Source organism: Chenopodium quinoa, unplaced genomic scaffold (assembly GCF_001683475.1).
Source record: "Chenopodium quinoa cultivar QQ74 unplaced genomic scaffold, ASM168347v1, whole genome shotgun sequence".
Lineage (NCBI taxonomy): Eukaryota > Viridiplantae > Streptophyta > Magnoliopsida > Caryophyllales > Amaranthaceae > Chenopodium > Chenopodium quinoa.
This window is the reverse complement of record NW_018743199.1, coordinates 917,893-929,013: the sequence shown is the minus strand read 5'-3', so window position 1 is coordinate 929,013 and position 11,121 is coordinate 917,893. Positions and strand designations below refer to the sequence as shown.

At 36.1% G+C, this 11,121-nt stretch overlaps 2 protein-coding genes across 2 annotated transcripts; both read left to right on the top strand.

The window, feature by feature from the left end:
- Window positions 1–531: 531 nt before the first annotated feature.
- Window positions 532–4,023, top strand: LOC110733351 (protein NRT1/ PTR FAMILY 5.6-like). The gene is made up of 4 exons (XM_021913384.1): window positions 532–1,548; window positions 1,745–1,962; window positions 2,345–2,898; window positions 3,033–4,023. The coding sequence occupies exons 1-4, from the start codon at window positions 1,371–1,373 to the stop codon at window positions 3,910–3,912; spliced, it is 1,830 nt and encodes a 609-aa protein (XP_021769076.1). The 5' UTR covers window positions 532–1,370; the 3' UTR covers window positions 3,913–4,023.
- A 108-nt stretch (window positions 4,024–4,131) lies between these two features.
- LOC110733353 (UDP-glycosyltransferase 76F1-like) lies at window positions 4,132–8,320 on the top strand. Its single transcript, XM_021913385.1, has 2 exons — window positions 4,132–5,024; window positions 5,744–8,320. The coding sequence occupies exons 1-2, from the start codon at window positions 4,523–4,525 to the stop codon at window positions 6,598–6,600; spliced, it is 1,359 nt and encodes a 452-aa protein (XP_021769077.1). The 5' UTR covers window positions 4,132–4,522; the 3' UTR covers window positions 6,601–8,320.
- The last annotated feature ends 2,801 nt before the right edge of the window (window positions 8,321–11,121 follow it).

Below are 11,121 nucleotides of genomic sequence, written 5' to 3'. Positions count from 1 at the left end.
TCTTCCATCAACAAAACCATATCCATTTGATCATTTTTGCATAAGCTCACAAGTCAAATAAAATTAAACCAGACAATAACATTGAATTATAAAAGAAAATCACGGTAGAATTACGAGCTGTTGTAAAATGTCTAGTGTTTTTGAGCCTGTACGTGCATGATCAACCTTCAAATATTTACAATGCATTAATGACGTATACTCCCTCTGTTTCGTAATAATCGCAACACTTTGACTTTTACACTATTTATATGCTTACTTTGTCAATCTTACCAAGCTCATCAACAAAAACAAATCGTATTACTCCTAATGAGCCAAAAACAAATCAACCAACCAGATAATTGAGACAAGTGGGATTGTAGATATAATTGACTTGAATTGACTTAACCTGTTCATTGGAAGAATATCTAAATTTAATTTGGTGTTTCTCAATTCGAAGCATAAATTCCAGGAAATCATGTGCAACAAACTTATAATAATGCTCGGCAGATTAAATGCTGAATTGCTGATTTTCTTCGTCTACCTGAAAAGTAAACGCTACCACATGATTGTACATATAATATGCTCAACGTACGTTTATTAAGCTTATGACATATTATAAAAAACGATATTAATTGTATTAAACCTTTGTTTACGTGAAGATTATTGACCAAACAACCAAGCTTGGCTTATCCTACAAATATAGTAATCACAATTGCACTTCAACCTCCTTCTCAATCAATACGCAACTACTCAGCTAGACAACTACCCTGTATTATATAACACATTTTGTATTATTTTATGCCTCCTCGGGTTCATTTTGATACCAAGTAATATTCAATTTTATAAGAAAAATACCTCGAACGTAACTGATTGAGACCATTGGTCCCATGTTGAAAACTTAGACGGAGACTAATATACGAAATGTATTATTATTGGTGGTTAGGTCGTGGACTACTCTACTTATAATTTAATGATTTTATAATAGAACTAGCAGTGAAGTTAGGGTCTAATCTAATTGACCGAGCTGAACTGAACTGAACTTATCTTATCTTATTCGAGCTGAGCTAAACTGAGCTGAACTAAACTGAAATTAAGCTGAAGAGAACAGACCCTTAAGATTTTAAAGACGGAGTGTCAAAGTTTAATATATGAGTAGTACGGGCTGTAAGATTAAAACTATACGGACAGTGTCAAAATTACAACAATTGGGAAACAAAGGTGGTATTGCTGTAATGCTTGCTGATATTGATGTATGAAGTATATAATACACTCCTTGTATTAGAAAACGTGCAGTCTGCTTATTAATATCTAGCTTATGTATTGGGTTATCTTCTACTCTTAGTAACAATCAATTCAAACCCAATATAAGTACCTTAATTGTGCATTAAAAGATGGTGGGAATAAGAGCAGAAATAGACGATGAAACACATGAGAGAAAAAGAGGTGAGTTTGAATTCCCAAATGAAAATTTGGACGAATCACAAGTTCTTGATTCATCATATGATTACAAAGGAAGGATTCCTCGTCGAGCTTCAACTGGCTCATGGAAAGCAGCCTTCTTCATCATAGGTAAAAATTTTAAAAGCTTAATTGTAAGTCAGTACTACTTCATAATATATAAAGTCCAAGAACATCTATCTTACACCAACCTAGGAGGGTGTTATATTTATCCTCATGTAATCAGTTTTGTCAATTTTTAAAATTATGAATTGGCAAAAATGCACTTGGATGTAACAATTGATGATGTATGTATGTATGTATGCAGCAATCGAGTTCAGTGAGAGGCTCAGTTACTTCGGAATAGCACCAAATATGATAACTTACATGACAAAAGTGATGCACCAAGACCTGGAAACAGCAGCCAACAGTGTGAATATATGGTCAGGAGTTGCCACAGTTATGCCATTGCTGGGTGGGTTTCTAGCAGATGCGTATACTGGTCGGTATTTCATGATTCTTTTCTCTGCCATCCTCTACGCACTGGTATGTAATGAGATCTTTCTCTAGTTCTATCTTTTTGTTGGTCATTTTCTTCCTTTTCTCTGCAAGTTTTCCACATACTTTGTCAGGGAGTATTAGTATGTAGTAAATCAGCAATCTCATCAAGCAGAAATCATCACCTAATGGTCAATAATTTCGCTAAATAGTTACTAAAAAATCAATTTGATTGCAATGGAACGAATTAAAGCATTAAAAATAATGTCAATTTCTACCTGAATGTTTAGTAGGAGAAGAAATCGCGGTCTAAGATTAATTTAAAAGGCAAACAATTGATAAATAAAAAGAACATATCATACCTTACCACTATAAAGTGGAGTATTGGATTTTGTGGTGCACCAAATTAATGTATTAATTATAAATTCAGGGTTTAGGTGTATGGACCATGTCCCAATACGTCCCAAGCTTTAAACCTTGTGGTGCGACCTCGACTACATGCGAGCATGTTAACAAGGTCCACGAGGTGGTCTACTTTATAGCAGCCTACCTCGTGGCCCTAGCAACAGGAGGTTACAAGCCATGCTTAGAGAGCTTTGGGGCGGACCAATTCGATGACAACCATATGGAAGAAAGGAAGCAAAAGATGTCGTTTTTCAACTGGTGGAACATTGCTCTTTGTAGTGGCCTCTTCACTGGGGTGACTTTGATTGTTTATGTACAAGACTACGTTAGTTGGGGTCTTGGGTTTTTAATCCTAGCCATAACTATGGTAGCCAGTGTCTTGGTTTTTGTTCTTGGAAGGCCTTTTTATCGATATAAGGCCGTGGTTGGTAGCCCCTTAACCCCATTGTTGCAAGTCTTGGTTGCTGCCGTGGCCAAAAGAAATCTAGTTTGTCCATCAAATCCGTCCTTGTTGTATGATGAAGCTCCCAATTCGGGGGACCTCAAAAGCGAGCGTTTAGGTCATACAAACAGACTCAGGTACGTAAAATGTTACTAAACATCTTACTAATTTTGTATGATCGTGGAGTTGCTAAGTTTCTTACCGTTGCCAATTGATTTTGAGATGAAACCTCACTAGGAATGAATTTTAAAAGGTACTTGTATACATGCAGATTTTTTGACAAAGCTGCTATAATAGACAATCATGAAAGTAATGAAGTACAATGGAAGAAACGAAGTCCATGGAGGCTAGCAACCGTGACACAAGTGGAGGAATTAAAACTCGTAATAACCATGGTTCCCATATGGTTAACTTCCTTGGTGTTTGGCATCGGCGTTGCACAAGGCACCACATTCTTCATTAAACAAGGAAGTGCAATGGATAGGAAAATTTCCAAACACTTTGAAATCCCAGCAGCTTCTATGGCCACCCTAATAGCCATAGGAATGATTACAACAATTGCCTTTTACGACAAAGTCCTACTCCCATACTTAAGGAGAGCCACAGGCAACGAGAGAGGCATCAACATCCTTACAAGAATTGGTATTGGTATGGCTTTCTTAATTGTTGCAATGTTGACATCAGCCTTGGTTGAGAGGGAACGATTAAAAGCGTCGCTAGAAGGGAAAATCATGAGCGTGTGTTGGCTAGTGCCCCAATTCTTGATCCTCGGTATAGGGGATGGGTTTTCCCTAGTAGGAATGCAAGAATACTTCTATGATCAAGTTCCTGACTCAATGAGGAGTTTAGGAATGGCGCTTTACCTAAGTGTTATCGGTGTTGGGAGCTTTATGACAAGCTTTTTGATTACTATTGTGAATCGTGTGACTACTATGCATGGAGGAAGTAAATGGATAGGGAAGGATTTAAAGCATAGTCGTCTTGATTATTTTTACTGGTTATTGATGGTCATTTTTGTATTGAATATGTGTATTTTTGTGTTGTTGGCTAAGAATTATAGATACAAATCTGTTCAAAGAAGCAAAGAAGTTATTGTAGATGATTTTGATTCTTGTGATGGCGAGAAGAAATTGAGATTGGGTGGTGCTTAAATTGAATTTATGTAAGTTGACATGCTCAGTCACATATATGATATATCGATATATGTTTGGTAATTAAAAAAAATAAAAAGCAAAATAATTTTTTTATTATTACATTTTATAATGTTAATTGATAGATGTGAATTATGGTTTTGATTCGGTAACACATAATTCCTGCTTTTTTTAATTGTAACAGTTGGAATTTTGCATTATTCATATTTTCACAGGGGTGTTTTTTTTTTTTTTTTGACAACAAACAATAATAAAACAGGGGTGTTATTCCAATAGAGTGTTTTAAGTTTCTAACTCATTCTAAAAATAAATTAAAAAGGGAAGTATTCCAATAGAGAGTATTTCAATTTTCCAACTCATTCTAAAAATAAATAGAAAAGGGAAATATTCCAATACAGAGTATTTCAAGTTTTCAACTCATTCCAAAAACGAAATAAAACAATGTAGTAAATGGAATTGTCATGCGTAGCTCGTCATCCACTCATTGCAAAATTGCCAAAAAAAAAAAACAACATAACTCCACCTTAATATTCACACATATAACTCAAACCAAAAGCCACCACATTTACATGCATGAGCTTAAACCTAGAGAAATCAAACAAAAACTCCAATGGAAGGGGAAATGAAGCAGAGCAAGCTGGGTCGTAGATTGCTACTGTTTCCTGCACCATTTCATGGCCATATAAATCCAATGCTACATCTAGCAACACTCCTATACTCCAAAGGCTTCTCCATCACCATTATCCAGACTGTTCATAATCCTATAAATCCTACCCATTTCCCACACTTCACCTTCCACTCCTTTTACAGTAGCTTGCTTGAGTTATATTCTAAGTCCCCTCCATCCGATCCTTTAGCATTCACATCTGCTATGAACAATTGCTCGGAACCATTCCGGGATTGTTTGTCTCAAATTTTGTGTGATGCTACTGCTGCTGCGGACAATGAGCCTATTGCTGCCTTGATAGCAGATCCTATATGGAAATTTGCAGGGTCTATCGCTGCTAGCTTTAACCTTCCTAGGATGGCGCTGAGGACTGGTGGTGTGTTGTCTTTACTGGTTTATCTTTCCATGCCTTCTTTACGAGAAAAAGGCTATCTCCCACCCCAAGGTAACTTCTGCCTTATATCTTTTACTTCACGAGCAAATGTCTAGCCATAAGGGCGAACTGGTGGTATTTTACTGGGATAGAAAGTTAAAAGAGCTTTTGTCCAAAAGCCTAAATATCTACTGTACATCCATTGGATTTTCAGGCGCCGTGTGCATGTTATGTGCCTCTACACATATCATGCATCATATCATATACACTCAGATATGTGAGGCATGTGTACAGCACACACCGCGCCACCTGTGTAACAGTACACACACAGTCTATTATAGTGTAAAATTATTTACTGATTGAGACCAAAGTCCCAGGAAGAAACACATGGCTTTCCCATTTTATATACACGTAATCGACACACTACATATACAAAATCACTAATAGCTCCAGATTTCATTAATTTCTTAGGGTCAGACTCATTGTTCAAAAGCATAGTAAGCAGATGATGTTCGGATTTGGTATACATATGCAATGTCTACATAAATGCAAGAACAAACCCTAATTCCCAACGCATAAATGCAATTAACTCCAATGCATATCAAAAACATGAAAAAACAGTGTTTACAAAAACAACCATATCGTTTATAGATAAGTAATAGCATAGCTGCTTTATGACTCGTTAAGAAAGTGTATGTGTTGAAGTTGTTTTACTTGACGTTATAAAAACTTCCGGCTATTATTGTTCCGTAAAATTCTTGACCTCTCTCTTATTTTCTCCTACATTTCAGATCATAAATTAGACGAACCACTGCCAGAGCTTCCTCCTTTAAAAGTCAGGGACCTTCCTTTACCATTGCTACATGAGCTACTGGAAACTGTAGTCCATGAATTTAAGACTTCCCAAGGTGTTATATGTAATAGCTTTGAGGAACTTGAAGATTCTTCAATAGCTCAAGTTCACCAAATCCTTCCCATCCCCATCTTTCCTATAGGTCCTTTACACAAACACACACCAACTTCTGATACCAACTATTGGGCACAAGACCAAACCTCCATCACTTGGCTGAATAATCAAGCACCCAAGTCTGTACTGTATGTGAGTTTTGGGAGTGTTGAAGCTATAAGCAGAACTGAATTTCTTGAGCTAGCCTGGGGATTGCTCGACAGCATGGTGCCTTTCCTGTGGGTGGTCCGCCCTGGAATGATCCAAGGCACAAAAGCTTATGACTCATTGCCAGAAGGCTACCTTGAAATGGTGGGTGAAAGAGGACATATTGTCACATGGGCACCTCAATTAGAGGTTTTATCCCACCCAGCTGTTGGAGGTTTTTGGACTCACAATGGATGGAACTCAACTTTGGAGAGCATTTGTGAAGGAGTGCCAATGCTTTGCCAGCCTATCAATACTGACCAGTACACGAATGCAAAGCTGGTGAGTGACGGCTGGAAGATAGGATTGAAGGTGGAAAAGAAGGTAAAAAGAGAAGAAATAGTAAGGTCAATAAGAAAACTAATGCTGGAAGATGGTGGAGAGATGAAGAGCAGAATCACAACTTTAAAGGAGAAGGCAACTTTCTGTGTCAAGGAAGGTGGTTCTTCATACACATCTTTAGAGAAGCTTACCAAACTTTTACTATCATTTTGATTCACTTGGTTTGTAGCATTAAATATTGTCATTAACCAAATAGTCTGAGAAGAAAACTTTAAATAAAAATTACCCCAAAAATTTGTCTGTTCAGGTCCTAGAGTCAGTCCGAACTTCAAACTGATGATGAACATTGCTTGTATTTTGCCTTTTTAGCTCTTGATCCCGGAAAAAGAGGGGGGGGGGGGATTTCATCAGTCAAGTTTACTTCAGGCATGAATAAAATATCTTTCAAACTCAGAAATCTGATCTCTAAGACAAACAATGTGCTTCACACGGAGTTGAAGAATGAAAGATATATTCTTGTTATGATATGATATGATATCAAGGTAGAAATAGAAAGGAATTGAAAAATCCATTTTCCTTCCTCTTTTAAAACGACTACTTGCATCTTCTGCCACCCTCTTTTCTCCAAAAAGGTCATTAGACACGCTGCTAAGCTCTTGATCTCTAAACAAGAATTTGAGTTGACTAGTTTTCAGTTGTCTTACCCTTTGGAATCTCCAATACAGGATCATGTTAAGTTGAAAGCTGAGATACAGAAAACTCTTGGTAACAGATCAAAAGACCAATGGAGTAGTTGCCCCAAAATCCCGTGTTGTGTGAAGTTCAGCAATGCATGATGGCATGATGCTCACCGCAGACATGCATGAATCCTTCAGTCCTTCATAAGGTTGTTTTCCAATAAATTCAGATAGACATAGTTTCGAGGCAGTACGATACATACCTTATGCTGTAACAACACAAAAATGACAGGGCTGCCAAGGTTTCATGTTACCCTGATTTGGCCCTGGTAAGAAAGATAGGCATGATCCTATTTACAATACTCACTACAAAAAACTAGAGAAGCCTTTCACTTATGTCTTAAATATCAACCAATATTCTGAAGGAAAGAAGCAGCAAAGTAAGATAAGGGTAAGGGTATTCCTAATCGTACTACCAATCAAGGCCATAAAACACCAATGTTCCACCTAGCAAATATTCTCCATTCAAAAGGCTTCTCAACCACCGTCATCCAAACAAACTACTACAAATCTTTTGATCCTACCCATTTCCCGCGTTTCTACTACAAATATCTGCACCAAGTGATATAAGCAGTCTTAGCTGCCCTTAACACAACCCACTTAGAAACATTAAGATGTCTCATTGAGGTTTTCTAAGCCTTTCAAGAATGATGTTGAGATGTGGTAGCTGTCTACCTTTATGTTTATCATTCCCTGCTAACTCTCCACAAACAGGATTACTATCCTAACTCGAACATCTTTGCTTAGAATAATCTAAATTATCAATTCCAACATCCTAAATTTCTTCTATGAATTTGTTACTTGAGTAATCAGCACAAAACATGGTTTAAGTTTATGTACTTGTAACACACCAAGGGCATAAACTAACATTAATGTTGTAAATTTCACAACTTTAATCGCGATATCTATCAATTGTAATAGCTAGACAATATCAATCATTTAACAATTACGAATTACAATTTGTAAATTACATAATCAAATTTTATATAACTAAAAAGAAATCAGGGTTAATCAATGCATAACACAACATATGAATATTAACTTTCAAAAAGGCAAACCCAATATCAATCAAATGATAATAAACATTAGAATGAAATTTAAGCAAACAATTACAATGAAAATTAAGAAAAAAGACAAAAATTGAGTGGAAATGAAACTAACCTAAACAATCCATGGAAGCCTTAACAATTAATTATCCGGCTAATAAGAGCACCACCACCGCGCCGCGGAGGGAGGAGTTTCAAAGTGAAACGGCGGCGTTCGGAGAACCACCATTGCCGGAGGGTTACGTCGGCGGGTTTTCTGACGACGAGAATGAGTTAATGATATGGTAAAAAAGTTTAATACTTTAATTAGTGTTTTTCTTAACAGGAGGAAATTTGATTATTTACCTTCTTGTATTGCATTTTTGAAACGGAGTAACTATTCAAGAAAAGTTTTTTTTTTTTTTTTTTTTTTTTTGGTAAGATTGTAATATTTGTAACCTAGGGCGGCTAACGCGCATGTTATATTTGGTCATGTTTGGAAGCTCTTTCAATTTGATTATATGACCTTATGAGAGCATTGCCACTAATGGGCATTTTTTTGGTTGCCCAATCTCTCTCTAACCACTTTCTCACTCCTCCTCTCTATGGGCATTTTCTTGGTCATTTTTTTTCTACACCAATGGTCAAAAATTATAATCCCCACCATTCTCTCTCCTATTTTTAACCCTATACCCCACCAATATTTATCTCTCCTACACATCATTAAATTTGTAATTTAGTATTTTTTAATTTTATTGTTAACAAAATTTTGTATTGATTGTATCACCTTATGACTAGCTTTAGCGACTCGTTGGTTGGAACCCATCGGCATTCTTTGAGTCGACGGAGGGTATTGAGATGTCTCAGGCACATTTTCTTCTAGGCTATCATCGTACTGAGAGTTACTTCCTTGGTAGACAGGAGGTTATTGCTCGTAATCAGTGTTTTCAGTTGGAATTTGTGGAGGTATCTGCTCTTGTGGAGGTATTTGTTGTTGTGGAGGATTTTGCAGAGAGGTGTTGCTCATTCTTTGTAGGAAAAGTTGAAATTGAGGTTGATTCATGAAATTCTCATCTAAATCATTACAATTTTGAGAAAGTAGTGAGTAAAAGGGGTTATTGGGATCCATATCTATTTTTTTTATTAATTTCAAAAACTAACACAATAATAACAATAATAATAATAATAACACAAATAAAAATAATAATAATAATATTAATAAAAAAAATAATAATAACAACAATAATAATATTAATAACAATACTACTAAAATAATAACAATAATAATTATACTTCCAATAATAATAATAATAATAATAATATTTATTTTAATAATAATTATTATAATAATAATAATAATAATATTAATAATAATAATAATAATAATATTAAAAGGATGACTAATTATGAGGGAGAAATTGAGAGAAAATGTAAATACAACAAATTTATGTGAATTTTGGAAATATGAAAATATAGGCAAAATGGGTCTCTATTTGTAGGGAATTTTTTTTTTCTAGCCGTTGGTAATTTTTTTTTATTTATTTTAAAAGCACAAAATAACGGTTACAAAAATATAACCATTGCAATAATCAGGAATTTCCTGATTGGTCCAAGCTCCCTGACAGGACACGTGTCAGCGCCTGATTGGGCGTGCTGACGCGCCTATCATGGGTGCATTTAGTATTTTTTTTGCTTTTCCTTTCCTCAAAACGCTGCGTTTTGAGTTGAAGCGCAGCACACACTTCCTCAAAACGCTGCGTTTTGAGGCGTGGAGAGCAAAAAAAACGCTATTGCCAGCGTCGCACGTGGGGCCCACTCATTCTTGGTCTAATTTTAATTTTGCCCAAACTTTGATCAAAAAATGTTTTGCCCATGGGCATTTTTTTATTTAGCCCATTGATGGGGACTTTTATTTTTGGATTAAAACCCAAAAACTCCCCATGGGCATTTTTCTCCCCATTGGTGAGAGTGCTCTGACACAAATTTAGTTGTTATACTATTACGGCATGTGCACTTCAGCTTAATTTCAATTCAGTTCAGCTCCAATCAGTTTAGTTCAATTCAGCTCCTAATTTCCTTCTAATAAAATATTCATTTTAGTTCAGTTTAGTCCAGTTCAATAAATATGAACAGGCCCTTAGTATTAAGAAAATTTTTAAAAATATCACCATCTGGTGTTATTATTTTGTATAATATCACCTCAAATACCACCACTTTACCACAACTATCTAGATGACGTCAAAACGTCAACCACCTCCCTTTCAATTTCCCTCTTCTTTCCCCTCTCTTCTCCCGATCAAGTTTATTTCAATGATAAACAAATACGAGCAACACCAATTGAATTTTGGTGACGTGGTGATTGAGATTACACTAGATAGAGAGGACTTAGCTCGTGTTCGATCCCCCCACAACAATAATCGGAGGGAATTGGAACATAACCACCCAAAAGTAATTCCCAAATCCGAAAGGGTGAATCGGGTGGAACACCCAACAAAAAAAAAGACGAGTAACAAATTTGGTAAACTATAGAAGTACTACAAGTTTTGCAGTAAAAAAAATGCAATAATGCAATATTTTTTAAGTTAGGAAAAACATTTTTTTTTTTACAGCTATTACAAAGGGTAACACTAGACCCCAAAAGCAAGAGTACCTACAGACAAACAATGAAAATTGGGTAAAAGAGAATTGATTTTGTGAAGTATCACTCTATCTTCTTGGCAACCTGAAAATTGGCCTTGCAGCCACTTAGTAATCTGCTTCTCCTGGCAGCAGATATGAAGATGCCATAGCTTGTCCTTCAGAGCGGCCAAAAGACCACTGTTGATAGCTGCAAGCAGATTGCTAAAACCATATCCCTGATAAGAGTCATTACCCTGGCAGCTGCTACCCGACTTCAAGATCTAGTACCATTCTCTTTGCTTCCCTTTCCGTCCTCTTTTATGCACTTCTAGGCTGACTGTTTTGCAAATACC

Coding starts and splice junctions, on each gene's coding strand:
- LOC110733351 (XM_021913384.1), top strand. CDS start 1,371: ATGGTGGGAATAAGAGCAGAAATAGACGATGAAACACATGAGAGAAAA. Junction 1,549..1,744: donor AGCAGCCTTCTTCATCATAG/GTAAAAATTTTA, acceptor GTATGTATGCAG/CAATCGAGTTCAGTGAGAGG. Junction 1,963..2,344: donor CTGCCATCCTCTACGCACTG/GTATGTAATGAG, acceptor TTATAAATTCAG/GGTTTAGGTGTATGGACCAT.
- LOC110733353 (XM_021913385.1), top strand. CDS start 4,523: ATGGAAGGGGAAATGAAGCAGAGCAAGCTGGGTCGTAGATTGCTACTG. Junction 5,025..5,743: donor AGGCTATCTCCCACCCCAAG/GTAACTTCTGCC, acceptor CCTACATTTCAG/ATCATAAATTAGACGAACCA.